Below are 15563 nucleotides of genomic sequence, written 5' to 3' on the forward strand. Positions count from 1 at the left end.
TTACAATTGATTGTTTAGAACTTAAAAAAGGTTATTGTAACAAGCATATAAGAATACGCAAACAGTGGCCTCATATCAAATTAATAACCAACTGCAGAATATTCTATGTAGCAAAGCAAAGTATGGTCTCGTAGAGCAAGCAGAGAGTTTACAGACAGCAATAGAACGTATCAATTAAGTGAATATACCACAGTAATCTCTTCTGTCAAAAGGGCACGAAAATTCCCATTTAAAAAATCATTTGGTTTCTAATGGGAAAGAAACAGACTTTTCCGTGGTCTCTGAGCGTTTCATGAAAGGCATGATGAGCAGTATTTTCATGGGCTAACTCCTGCTGTATCCCTGAAAAAAAATTAAAGGTTGAAAATATCTGCCAACAAACCAAAACAAATGTGCCTGTAGACTGTTGCGAACGAAATGGGGCTGCAGTCTTACTCTATTCCAATTTTATCAGCTATGAATTTTTTTATAGGGCCAAGAGCGTCAGGCAAGAGCAGAGTTTTCCAAACGATTTTATAATCACAGAAAACCAACTCGTCTATATGAACAAGGCGAAGTTCAGTACACATCTCATCAGTATTACCCGTTATCTCAGATGTTTCAAGACGAAAAGAAGTCGATTACATCAGTAATTGCCTCAGTGACTCAGCAGTTCAGAGAACGTATATAAAGTCCTCAGAGACTGGTGAGCGATAAGTGCCCGTCGAAATGTTGGCAGCCATCTTCTTTGCAGCTTTGGTGGCTGTCGGCTCCACGCAATCGACAGATAACAAATTCCCGAATGGCTTCTTTATGGGATGTGCAACGGCTTCCTACCAGATAGAGGGAGCGTGGAACGAAGATGGTGAGTGCCCATTTTAAAAGCGTAACTCCAACTTCATTAGCACAGCAGTCTGAAAACTTTAACGTAATGAAATGCACTCGGTTACTCTTTACTAAGAGAAAGTCCTCATTTCGAGAAGTAGCCTGCACACAGATAAGTCTTGATAAAGGCGGAGTTTCTTTCCATACGTCATCTGAAAATGAAAGTATAACTACTATATTTTTACAACAAAAAATCGCAAAATAGGTAATGTATTCGATTTTAAGACTTTTGGCTGAGCTTTTAAACCATTTCAACATTTTCTACCAAAAGGAAACCTGAGACTGAATTTCAGAGAAATTCTTATATTCAAGTAACTCTGGTACGACACGTTTTCAGCACAACCAATACTTTTTGCAGGAGCCGTAAGTGATTAGCATTTGATAATTCTTGGAGACGTTTCGGACATGATTGAACGGTCTGGCTGTCTGAAATTTCTGATTGTTAGTAACGGTTATAAATAAATCAGAGCTACTACAATTAACACGTACTTAAGTGACATGCAAGTGTACTCAACAGCAATCGCCATTATGTGGCTGGGAAGGTCACCTAATGCCTGGATCTTCCTGTAAAGATCTGTCAAAAGAACTGCAAACGAAACAGCAAGTTCTAGTAAACCGCTTCAAAGTCAAAAGCGAAATGTAATCACTTGAATAATATGCAACACGGAAGTACAAGATTTCGGGGAACTGGTTGTATCTCTTCATTGCTATAAAAGTGACCCGAAGATGTGTGGAAACACATCCAGAAATATGGCCTACATTGAAAGATGCCCTCTTATATAGAAAACTTTAGGTCCATGAAATCGTATAATAATTCTATCCGACTATGCCCACTAAGAACACTGACTTAGTTTCTTGAGTTTCTGAATGTTTATTTAATATCTAAGAGCCACAGTCCGTGCGTTTCCGTTTGCGTCGGAAAGTAATCCGATTTTGTGACATATTACAAGTTCCTTAACAAGGGTGGATTATGTAGTTTCACCGAGTGCTTTGGTAGTTAGGTTTTTGAATCTCTGTGTATTAATCTAATTTAAAAGAAACAGTTCCTGCGTTTTCGTCAGTGTCTACAATAGAGTTGCGCAGCACGTGCCGATAGTCCGTTTATCTGCACGGTGGCTCCAGGAACACTCTTCGCAATTTAAACACCCTCGCTGGCCACCAAACTCCCCTGACATTAAAATTTTTGAGCATATCTGGGATGCCTGGCAACCCGCTGTTCAGAAGAGATCTTCATCCCCTCGTTCCAGCATTACTTCAAACATTAGTCGAGTCAATGCCGCCTCGTGTTGCGGCACTTCAGCGTGCTTGCGGCAGTCCTACGCGATTTGAGGCAGGTGTAATAGTTCTTTTGGCTCTTCAGTGTATGACAGAATAAGAATTATATATTATCGTATCTATATGGTAGAATGAAAGAAGAAGACAATCTTACTTTGCACAGTGTATTAGTAAGGGACACAAAATGGAAACAAGTCTGAACACCCTAAACGTATCATGTTCTGATAATCACGTGGCCTAACCTTTACCACGATGTGGGCATGTTTGACCCGGTCTGTTAACCTAGACTTACTGTTTAGAAACCTCAGAGTTAAAAGACACAAACGATTATATTACACATGACGTATTGAGGTGGTAGCCTTTTTTTGCAAAACCAAAGGGTGACTTTACTTCTATCCTGTAAACTCCAGCAAAGATTGTGAACGCAGCGTACAGCTTACGACGGTTATTTGGTACACCTACACAGGGTGGTCAGGAACAAGCTGAAAAGCTCGTAAGAGTACTGCAGGGCAGGTTGTACTAACTGTTAAGAAGAAAATTCTATATGTTGCACACTTTCCAAGATAATTAGTATTGAAGTAAGCCAATCAGGCTGTTGCGTGCGCAAATTGAAGCGGCCCACCTGAGACAATGTCGCCAAAGGTTTTTTAGTTTGGTGGCCTATATCTCAGCAAAATGGTTCAAATGGCTCTGACCACTACGGGACTTAACATCTATGGTCATCAGTCCCCTAGAACTTAGAACTACTTAAACCTAACTAACCTAAGGACAGCACACAACACCCAGCCATCACGGGGCAGATAAAATCCCCGACCCCGCCGGGAATCGAACCCGGGAACCCGGGCGTGGGAAACGAGCACGCTACCGCACGACCACGAGACGCGGGCTATATCTCAGCAAGAGAGGTATATGAAAATTTGACATCGGACTGTAGTAAGAGATGACTGTAGTTAGAGATGACTGTAGTAAGGGTCGAACCCGAGCCAAATACTGCGCGGCCTCGTGCAGGGCTATAATCTACGGTAATTGTATCTGGCGAGCCGCTTGAATTCGAGCACGCAATGGTCTGGTTGTCTACGCTCTAAGCTAATTATTTCGGAAATGGCGAACCTTTGCCTTTTGTTTCATAAGAATTACTTCTGAGCACAGCCCCCCCTGCAACACCTTTACAAGCTTCTCAGGCTGTTTCTGACCACCCTGTATATTTGTGACAAAGAAGTGGAAGAAACCTGCTGTGTCAGGATTGAGGTAGTACAGTGCAAGTTGCAAAGAACAGCTCCACGATAAAACTGTGAAAATTGTAGGTAAGAAACAAGGTATACAGAATTAGATTGAGAATATCTTAGTAAGGAAATGTGTAATTATGTTTAAAGCACCAATGAAGCCACCACTGAACGCACTGCATGAGTGCATGAAACATGTGGAACAAAGAATCCCAGAATTGAAGCACAAGCAAATCAGTATACGCAGAAAGTAATTAAAAAAACTTGCTAAGCGGGGATGTGGTGAATACAAATTTGCTGATGTTTGGGTGGATAAGTATTAACCTGATTGTTTACCGTGCTTCGCAGGTTACACTTCTCACAATGCTACGAACCATGTCCAACCTAGGAAGTGGTCATTAAAGATCTATGAATGCTGAAAATGTCGACATCCCAAGCTCTGCCATGCAAATTAGAAAAATTAGAAAATAGTCCGTATTTATACCACGACGTCTGCGAATGCACGATAGTCTCTGACTTCAATTCCACATAATTATTATTCAACTATCATGATGTCTCACCAAACCTGCATCTCACAAAATAGGCTAGTTTTATCCATTGAAACCCAAGCGGTCTCCACCAACCACGTGCCGTGTTACACTCTGATTGGGTTACATGATTCGGACCTCTATAGAGCACCTTACAAGCGTCCTACTGAGTGTAGTCAAAGATAGTCATGCCTTCAAAGACAGATAGTATGGTGCAGAATATGTCTATGTAAATAACAGGCGCGAGAAAATCGGCAGTGAAAGGTTTGAATTTTATGGACACCTTTCGAGTGTTTGTCGAGAAAGCTGTATTTCTCGTTACAGGAAAATGCAGTTGCGTTTTTACTATGTGGTGGAAGAGTATGTAATGCCCAAAAGTCCGCAGCTCGTGGTCGTGCGGTAGCGTTCTCGCTTCCCACGCCCGGGTTCCCGGGTTAGATTCCCGGCGGGGTCCGGGGTTTTCTCTGCCTCGTGATGACTGGGTGTTGTGTGATGTCCTTAGGTCAGTTAGGTTTAAGTGGTTCTAAGTTCTAGTGGACTGATGACCATAGATGTTAAGTCCCATAGTACTCAGAGCCATTTGAACCATTAATGCCCAAAAAATCGGAATAAATTTACCAAGAAACGAATCGCCAGAGCCTTCATTCCAATTTGAATGAATTTTGTATCATGCTTACAAACTTACGGGCAACGGCCTTGCCGCAGTGGTTACACCGGTTCAGGTGAGATCACAAAAGTTAAGCGCTGTCGGCTGTGGTCGGCACTTGAATGGATGACCATCCAGGCCGCCATGCGCTGTTGTCATTTTTCCGGCTGCACTCAGCCTCGTGATGCCAATTGAGGAGCTACTCGACCGAATAGTAGCGGCTACGGTCAACAATACATCTTACGACAGCGAGAGCGGTGTGCTGACCCACGGCCCTCCTATCCGCATACTCGACTGAGGATGACACCGGTGGTCGGATGGTCCCGGTAGGTCACTCGTGGCCTGAAGATGGAGTGAGTGCTTACAAACTTACGAGAAACTGAGTTTTTAATGCTACAAGTGTCTCCATAGAAAATGGTTTGCATAGAAAGATTTCAGTGAATGCGTAGTGTGCGAGACTATTCGTTCATAGTCGACTTTTCGCCTGCTCCAGAAATGCGTGCGTAGAAGCTAACAACGTCGAAGGTATAGATGGAGCAGCAGTTTCATGCTAATCTAAAACGAAGTGTGAAGGTAATGATGTCACATCATTCAATTCTATCAGTGGGAGTCGTGGCGTGCTCCTTTAACTCACACTACTGGCACACCTCGTGTGGGAGTTTCTGAGGTTAGGAAAGCCGAGCTCTCAAATCGTCAGGAAACCGAAGGAATGGAGAAATGATGATGCCTCGTCAAACCGAAGCCAATCATGTGTCCACGGAGTCAGTTCTCTTTCAGTTTACACTATCTGATCACGACTATCCGGACACGCCTATGTAATGCGGAAGTATTCACTAGATGTGGCACCTGCCAGTAAAAAAGAGGCGTGGGTACTGTATTTTCGGAAGACATACAAAAACGGCAAAATGAGACGGTTAGGAGAGCTCAGTGACTTCCGAATGTGACCAGTCATTGGATGAAAACTGAGTAAAAGTCCCTCAGAGATATTTTTGTTTTTTATTTTTTTATTTTTTATTTGGCCTTTGAGTGTGTACTCAATTTAGCCATCGGCAACACATAGTGACAGTGTACACATAATTGAATAAACAAATACAGAAATGCATATTTACAAGAATAAAAAGCTTAACTGTTACAGTTTTGTACATAATGTTTTAAAAAATAGAATTGAATTGAATTGGAAAATAATTAAAAGTGTCTTGGCTTACAATTCACACGACTTCTGAAATATGTTCATCAGCAAGACATATTTATAATTTATGCACACCATTAAAACCTACAGATTATAACCAGTACTCTTGATGAAGTTAACTATCACTTTATATAGACGAATGTCTTTAGTACACAAAAGAGAAGAAGCTGGTTGAGGAAGATGGCAGCCCATACTCAGCAATGTCTTCAGAAACACCAACCGTTCACGGTCAAATTTGGGGCCCATAAATAAGATGTGGTTGACATCAGCTTCCGACTCAGGATCGCACTGACATGCTGGTGAACTGTAAACGTTGATCCGACGTAGATGTTGTGGGAAAGAGGCATGATTGAAGCGGAGTCTTATGATGGTCAGAGATATTTTAACATTCTAAAGGTGCCATACCGATTGTTGGTTTTGTGACTGTGAAGTGGAATCGCGAAGAAACAACCACATCTAAACCAAGACCTGGGAGACCTCATTTCACGACGGACAGGGAAGGTGAAGGACTGCGGAACGTTGTTGAGAAAAAAATTGGTTGAAGTCAGCCGAAGAAATCACACGTGAGGTCCAAAGCGCTACCGGAATACAGCTAGCACAAATACAGTGCGCAGCGACTTAAATGTATAGTGTGCAACTGTCGAGCAGCTCTTCATAAGACAAACGTATCTGTTGTCAGTGATAAGAGACGCTTGAGGTGGTGTAAAGAGGGACGCCTCTGGACAGCGGCTGACTGGATACGAATGATTGTGGGTGATGAATCACGTTATACTCTATCGCAGTCCGGTGGAAGAGGGTTGTCGAATGTCTGTAGAATGTTGCCTACCATCATGAGACAGTGCCAATAGTGCAGCACGGAGGAGTTGGTGTTACCGTATGGCAATAATTATAGTGACCGCGGTGAGGTCCTCTTATTGCAGTTAGGAAATAACTAAATGGTTCAAATGGTTCAAATGGCTCTGAGCACTATGGGACTCAACTGCTGTGGTCATAAGTCCCCTAGAACTTAGAACTACTTAAACCTAACTAACCTAAGGACAGCACACAACACCCAGCCATCACGAGGCAGAGAAAATCCCTGACCCCGCCGGGAATCGGACCCGGGAACCCGGGCGTGGGAAGCGAGAACGCTACCGCACGACCACGAGATGCGGGCAAGAACTAAATGCGGAAGGGTATGAACACATTTCACAGCATTGTATCCTGCATACATAGAGGAACAGTGTGGAGAGGATAACCGATTTTATCAGTATGACAGTGTAGCGTGTCTGAAAGTAGCGTCTTTGAGGCAACGATTTGTGGTTAATAAGTTCCATGAGAAGCACTGCCTGCACGGATACCCGACCTGAGCCAAATGCAACACCTTTGATATCAGGCCCCTACTGACGTTCATACTGATAGTGTCAGCAGCAGAGTAAATTCCGTTATAAAGACGAAGGAAGAATACACCCAGTATTAGTGTCCACTATTACTTGTCCGGATTATTTTGTCCATATTGCATATTCGCTGATAACCAATCGACTACGAGCCCCCCCCCCCCCCCCCACCTTCCCATGCCGCGCGGGGTAGCCGTGCGGTCTCAGGCGGCTTGTCACGTTTCGCCCGTCTCGCCCCGTCGGAGGTTCGAGTCCTCCCTCGGGCATGGGTATCTGCGTTGTCGTTAGCATGAGTTAGTTTGAGTTAGATTAACTAGTGAGGTAGCTTAGGGACCGAGGACCTCATCAGTTTAGTCTCATAGTCCTTACCACAAGTTTCCAATTACTACCAGCGCAAGTATTGCTAATCGTAGAAGCTAACTTTGTGGATGGTATTGATGGAGCGGCAGTTACACCCTCATCTGAAACAATGAGTGAGAACTATGACGTCAAGTGATATTGCCACTGTATTATCCACTGTAGTACTCGTACGCGGTAGATACAACAGTTAGTAAAATGTAATTCGAAATTTGGTTTCAACACGATAGTGATTTAGAAGGCATGGCTCTATTCGAGGTTGTTTCTTCCAGCCTTTGAAGTGATTTACCCTGCCAGTTACAGGGGGCACTACAGCTCAATGTGGACTCCGAAGCACGGTACAAACCAAACTTTTTCATAATAATTATAATAATAATATACAGAAGAATGGAAAAGAAAATTGAGGATACGCTAGATGACGAACAGTTTGGCTTTAGGGAAGGTAAAGGCACCAGAGAGGCAATTCTGACGTTGCGACTAATAATGGGAGAAAGACTAAAGAAAAATCAAGACACGTTCATAGGATTTGACGAACCGGAGAAAGCGTTCGACAATGGGAAATTGTGCAAGATTTTCGAAATTCTGAGAAAAATAGGGGTACGTTATAGGGAGAGACTGGCCATATGCAATATGTACAAAAGCCAAGAGGGAACAATAAGAGTGGACGACCAAGAAAAAAGTGCTCGTATTAAAAAGGGTGTAAGACAAGGGCGTAGTATTTCGCCCATACTGTTCTATCTCTACATCGAGGAAGCAATGATGGAAATAAAAAAAAGGTTCAAGGTGAAATTAAAATTCAAGGTAAAACGATATCAGTGATACGATTCTTTAATGACATTCATATCCTAAGTGAAAGTGAAGAAGAATTACATCTCTGCTGAATGGAATGAATAGTCTAATGTGTACAGAGTGTGGATTGATTGTGAATCGAAGAAGGCGAAGGTAATGAGAAGTACTAGAAATGAGAACAACGAGGAACTTAACCTCAGGATTGATGGTCACGAAGTAGATGAAGTTAAGGAATTCTGCTACCTAGGCAGTAAAATTACGAGTGAAGGACGGAATAAGGAGGATATCAAAAGCAGACTAGCAATGGCAAAAGGGGCATTCCTGGCTAAGAGAAGTCTACTAATATCAAACATCGGCCTTAATATAAGGAAGATATGTCTGAGAATGTACGTCTGTAGTACAGCGTTGTATAGTACTGAAACATGGACTGTGGGAAAACCGGAACAGAAGAGAAGCATTTGAGATGTGGTGCTACAGACGAATGTTGAAAATTAGGTGGACTGATAAGGTAAGCAATGACGAGGTTCTGTACAGAATCGGAGAGGAAAGGAATATGTGGAAAACACAGATAAGGAGAAGGGACAGGATGATACGGCATCTGCTACGACATGAGGGAATGACTTCCATAGTACTAGAGGGAGCTGTAGAGGGCGGAAACTGTAGAGGAAGACAGAGACTGGAATACATCCAGCAAATAACAGAGGGCGTAGATTGCAAGTGCTATTCTGAGATGAAGGGGTTATCACGGGAGAGGAAATCGTTGCGGGCCGCATCAAACCAGTGGGGAGACTGATGAGCCCGCCTCAAAAAGAAAAAAAAGTCCAGAAGTGAATGATGTGATAAGTGACAGAATATTATTTCTGGATCTACTGAGCATCGAGAACAAGACATAAGGAAGTTCAATCTGTCACTCCACTACTGAGACAGACAGCCATGCAATTTTTTTTTTAACTGATTTCTCTTCCTTCAAACTTAATGGTATTTTCAACTGTTGCAATGACTATGTCTTGCATGTTGCCAGTCTATGACGCATTTTCTACACAGATCCCCAGGACGATTTTTTATAAAGTTGGGTGGTGTTGGGTGTGATCAAGAAAGAGGAACTTACTTGCTGCCACACTTTTTGAGTGCTACAAGTTACCTGGTGTTCATTCGAGATGTGTCACTACCTTTTCTTGACACTCTGGCCCTTGATAAGACGTCCTCTGGAAACAGTGATGCATCAGTGTTTGCTTCGTGCCCCCCACCCTCCCCTCCCCCGCCGCGCCGGTGCCAGACTGAAGACATGACGATTGTGACACCGTTTCTACAAGACGCATATATGCACATCACACTTCGTAGACCATTCAGAGTTTGCCAGTATCCAAGACGATGTGGCACGACGTCACTAACGGTCACAGAGTTCTTCATTTGCGAGATTATTTGATGTTACTTCAGTGATAAAAAGTCAAGTCAAATTTACAAATAAGTTGGCAACAGCAGCAGTCTGCTTATCCAGTATGATGTTACACCCCTGCTGGGCTTGATGCGTGCACTGTTTCAGTTGGGGAAGGTATCATAAGTGCATTATGCCCCGTCTGAGGCATGATGGACCACAACTGTCGCAACTGATCCTTGATATACTGGAGAGTCGTACTGGAATGGGGTTGACGTCTACGGTGGTCCCATGTATGTTCTATCAAGGACGGATCTGAAGATCTTGCTGGCCACAGAAGTACATCAAAATCACACATTCCAAGTGTGGACGAGCATTTTCCTATCGAAAAATGCCACCAAATTACTGTTGTATGAAAGATAATACGTGAGGTCGCAGGATGTCTGTGTCGTACCGCTGTGCCTAAAGAGCTCACTATCAGCCGTGACCTCAGTTCACACCCGTCGGTCAACCTTCGACGTTAGGAGACCCACAGCTCTGCCTCTCCCAAAACATTGGAAGAATGAGAGCTCTCCCCACGTCTCAGACAGCCTCGCCGACGATTATCATGGGTTACTCCCAACAGCAATTGATCGCTGAACACAATATGCCCCCATTAATCAGCAGTTCACGCTTCCCAGTAACGTCTTTACCCAAAACGATGCCGTTTGTGTTGTTGGTTAATGGCAGCCAATGCATGGTACTATGTTTTTCTGGCCTGGTTGCTGCTTGTCTCCGACCAATGGTGCAGGATGATACAGAATGGTGCAGCTAGTCCACTTCTTTTCCTTGGATGTCAGGAGCAGTTTCAAAGGGGCTTCATTGCACTTGGTGCAATCTGTCGATCCACTCTTGGGGTGGTCACATGCTTTGACGACAAGTATGACTGTCCACGTGTTCCCACGCTATCCAACACTGGAATACTGTTGCAGCCAAATGTCCGCAAATCTGTGTAACTTGACCAGCGGGCTAAATGGAGACCCATATATCGCCCCCTCTTAAACTCTGTCAGTTGCTGATAACGCTATCTCACATTCGTATGTGGCCTCTCCAAGTCCTTCACAGTGATTATTCAATCACCGCCGCTATCTGCGCCGCTTATATACTCTACCAGACTTGTTAACTGTTCTAACACGTGAACAACACTAACGCATTCTGATGGCCATCCTATCTGTCACATAAAATTGCAGGTCCTATAATTTTAATACCCACAGCTGGCGTATACGTGTATGAAATTACACTGACAGCCGACCATTTCATAAAACTTTGACACATAGGTGACTAAAGTTTTGTGCAACTATTACCGTATCTACAGTATTATACGGATCTGAATCGCAGGTGGTCAAGAAGAAACGGGAATTGGATGTCTAGAGTGTGCAGATGTAGTTTATGAAAAGAGACAATGTATTCAAAAAAGACAACACTATCAGAAATGGTGCTATCGGAAATGAATGAAACACATGCAACGTAATAGAAAGATAGAATAAAGTAGGAGAATGTAAAGAGAACATATACAGAGATCTCACGCTGAAAAATTACTTGTAAACGTAAAGAAATACGAATCACAAGAATAGGACACATTGAAAAATTATGGAAAGTTCGGGCACCGTAATAGGCACTAAACGATCCAAATTAGGAAGAGAAGAGGAAGAGTCAAAGAAAATGTTACATTCTTCTCAGAAATAAAATGACTCAATGTCACTCTCATTTAATTCCGACCTTCTCATTTATTTAGCAGTTGGCTCATCACGTGATCTTGCTATAACTACTGTATGTCGTACAACCTCTGAATGTAAATAATCTCTCTTGTGACTTGTAGCAATATTTAAGATGTTGCTTCTATGTTTCTTAGGCAAGGGAGAGAATATCTGGGACCACATGTTTCACGAGCATCCGGAATACGGAACAAACGGCGACAATGGGGACGTGGCCTGTGATTCTTACCACAAGTACAAGGAGGATGTGCAGATGCTGAAGGCTCTAAATGTGAGTAGACTCTGGGACATTTCACTTATTCTTATCCTTATTACATTTACATTTATACTTCACAAACCTCTTTATGGTGAGAAACGAAGAATATCTCTGTTACCACTATAATTTCCACTAATTTCTTTTTCATTCAATGATGGTTCTTTGGAAGAACGAATGTCGCTAAATTTCCATATATGTTCTAACATTTCTGATTTGCCAGTCGTGGTCGGTTCGTGATATGTTTGTGGAAGTAATACATTATCTGATTTTTCTTGGAACTAACACTCTCGAATTCAAATTGTAAAGCTCTCAGTTCCACGCAACCCACCTGTTGTAGCGCCTGCCTCTCAAGTTGGATCAGCATCTGTATAGCTCTCTAGCTAAAAGAGCCCAAAATGAAACGTGCCGTTATTCTTACAATCGTCGGTATCTACTCTGTCAATCCGAATTGGTAATTGGCCCCGAGTGTCTAGCGGTACTAACGTTCACACTCCGATTAATTATTGATACCTTTCCATTGTAATAGCTACATGCAAGAAAAGTTAAGGATTATCGAAAGGGGTATAATAGCGCCGATATTATTCACGAAATACAAAGTTGATATGGACGAAAGGTCAGTAGGTACTTGTTTTTGGAGGACGCAGTAGTATTTAGAATAGTCGCAATGCTGGAAAGTGTATCGGAATTCAGGAAGTTCTATACAACATTAACGCTTGGTGTAGGGGCTGCAGTTGACCCTCACCGTAAGCAAATATAACTTGTTAAATATACTTGTATGCATATGTGAAAGAGGAGACAGTGTTCACGACACACAGCTATACCAAATAACGTCGAAATTAATTCGCTATTGCAAATTCAAAAATGGTTCAAATGGCTCTGAGCACTATGGGACTCAACTTCTTAGGTCATCAGTCGCCTAGAACTTAGAACTACTTAAACCTAACTAACCTAAGGACATCACACACATCCATGCCCGAGACAGAATTCGAACCTGCGACCGTAGCGGTCTCGCGGTTCCAGACGGTAGCGCCTAGAACCGCACGGCAACTCCGGCCGGCATTGCAAATTCCTTGACGTAATGTGTACTACATAAGATGTACTACCAACTAGTGACATATTAAATTTTTTGTTGGACCCGTATTTGCACACAGTTCGTATCAAAGCTCATTGAAATGTAACTTGTTTTAATAAGTGCCTGCAATATGGTTCTAATTATATTCTTTCTAAAAATAAATCCATGAGTAGGTGACGGTGAAATACTGAGCCTAATTATTCTATATACTCAATTCTAACATACCTTAAAATTGGAATATCAAAATTTGATTGCATGAATTCAAATGGTTCAAATGGCTCTGAGCACTATGGGACTTAACATCTATGGTCATCAGTCCCCTAGAACTTAGAACTACTTAAACCTAACTAACCTAAGGACAGCACACAACACCCAGTCATCACGAGGCAGAGAAAATCCCTGACCCCGCCGGGAATCGAACCCGGGAACCCGGGCGTTGGAAGCGAGAACGCTACCGACTGCATGAATTAATACAGCGCACATCACAATTACAATTACGTCGCAAGATAGGAAAGTAGGAAATCTATACACTGACAGAGTGACAGAGTGATGAAATTTCGGGAATAAATTTGTCTAGGCTACATATTTAAGTGATTAACATTGCAAGGTAACAGGCCTATGTAAGCACGAGATAAGCCATTACAAATGCGAAATATTGAGGCATAAAAAGTCGGTGTAAGCGTCAGAACGTAGAATGCAAACATACAAACGTGCATGCATTGTATGGCACAGGTGCCGGAGTTAGATTTGTGGGACAGAGTTCCCTGCCTGTAGCACTTAGTCGGTCAGTACAAGGACGGTTAATGCTGTTTGTGGATGATGCTGGATTTGGCGTCCGATGATAATCTATATTTGCTCGATTGGAGACAGATCTGGTGGTCGAGTAGGCCATGAATACATGTCAACACTCTGTAGATCATGTTAGGTTACAACAATTACATGTGGACTACCGTTATCCAGATGGAAAGTACCCCCTAGAATGCCATTCAGGGATGGCTTTACAACCGGCAGAATTAACAGACTGACGTATAAATTTGCATTGAGTGGGCTTTGGAATGCCACGAGAATGCTGCTGCTGTCATACGAAATCGCATCCCAGACGATAACTGCAGTTGTAGGTTCAGTGTGTCTGGCACGCTGACTGGTTGGTCGCAGGCCCTCAACTGGTCTCCTTGTAAACAACACACTGCCATCAGCTGACATCGAGACAGGACCAGCTTTCATCAGAAAACACAACAGAGCTCCACCCAGCCCTCCAGTGACCTCTCACTCGACACCACTGAAGTAGCAAATGGCGGCGGTTTGGGTTAAGTGGATTGCACGCTACAGGGCGTCTGGCTCGCAGCTGTCCTCGGAGTAACCTATTTGTAACAGTCCGTTGTTTCACTGTAGTGCCACCTGCTGCCCAGATTGCTGATGAATATGCAGTGCGACCCGCTTAAGGCAAACGCCGAACACGTTGCTCTTCCCTCTCGGCAGTGGCACGTGGCCGTACGGAGCCCTGTCTTCTTGCGACCGTACATTCCCGTGACCACCGCTGCCAGCAATCATGCACAGTACGCGCTTTGCTGCCAAGTCTTTCTTCAGTATTGCAGTTGGAATGTTCAGCTTCTCGTAGCCCTAGTACACGACACCATTCAAACACAACGAGGTACTGACAATGGTGTCTTTGTCACCTTAATGACAATCTTGACTGACATCAGCTCTGCAAATCCAATCTCAAAGGTAACTAACACTCACGATTGTTACAGCGTGCATTTAAAGCAAACGTGATTCCTTTTCTCATTGTGGCACTACTAGCGCCACTGTTATGCGACTAGTGCGACATTTGAACAGACAGCATCTTTCAGATGCGACTTTCGTTCATGTCGCACAACTCTTTCCTGGTGTTGCGAATTATTTCTGTCATTATATGTGGAAGCAGAACATATGCTACCAAATGCAGCTCAGCAAGTGGTTTCGTAAGAGTGAGCTATATGGCCATATCTCTTTAACAAGAGTGAAAATCTGTGTATGATAAATAAGTTTGACTTTTGAAAATGTATACATAGATAAACTAACACACAAACACATGAGACAAAGAATTCTGAAGAAGAACAACAGCCCACAGATGCTGCTTTGCTAGATTGTAATCCAACCTGCAAGGAACATGAATACTGACGACAGTGTACACCCATTTACTATATCCAGTACAGCAAAAGACACTGTATGTACATGCGTGAAGCACATTGTAAAGGTATTTGATATTAATACCTGAAAGCTGACTCCAAAAAAGATCATTTGTTTATTCAGATCCTTTGTGATACTTTCAGAGTAAGCTTCCACACAACAATCACAATGGAAACAATCTGCCAGTATTTTCTGGAAGGATTTCTAGTATGGTTCAGTGTAATTTCGTAGATGAACAAAGATGCTAAAACATTCTACAGGATACATATGCTTTTGGATGAGGTCAGCCTTTAGCAAAATACAGTTTTGTTTTTTATCCCAAACACGTTTCACTGCAGTTGCAGAATCATCAGTGGGCTTTTATTTTATGGCTGACAAACGTAAAGAATGTTCTTCACTGTTTTTGTACATGTAAACATTAGTTTTGAAAATCGTTATTACAGATTTTTCAAGAACACAAAAAATTATGCATTCATACCTTTTTACCATTGGTGTGGTCTTCCTAATGTATTACGTTTTTATAGTGACTGTTCTCTTTTACAGTTTGTCGTCTGCAACCATATACAACTTGATGTAGACAAATTATCTAAGCAAAAATTATAATTAATAAACTGTTATGGCTAAGCCTGAAATTAATTACTTCTGTGTGTGTGTGTTTGTGTGTATCTATTTACATTATGTTTCACTTACG

At 42.6% G+C, this 15563-nt stretch overlaps 1 protein-coding gene across 1 annotated transcript in view; it reads left to right on the forward strand.

Moving 5' to 3' along the window:
- Positions 1 to 708: 708 nt before the first annotated feature.
- The window catches only part of LOC126412987 (myrosinase 1-like), an 80371-nt gene continuing 65516 nt past the window's right edge, over positions 709 to 15563 (forward strand). Inside the window, exons 1-2 of the mRNA XM_050082878.1 lie at positions 709 to 844; positions 11513 to 11646. Of these exons, the coding sequence (XP_049938835.1) occupies positions 709 to 844; positions 11513 to 11646 (270 nt within the window). The remainder of the gene's footprint in view (positions 845 to 11512; positions 11647 to 15563) is intronic.

Source organism: Schistocerca serialis, chromosome 7 (genome assembly GCF_023864345.2).
Source record: "Schistocerca serialis cubense isolate TAMUIC-IGC-003099 chromosome 7, iqSchSeri2.2, whole genome shotgun sequence".
Lineage (NCBI taxonomy): Eukaryota > Metazoa > Arthropoda > Insecta > Orthoptera > Acrididae > Schistocerca > Schistocerca serialis.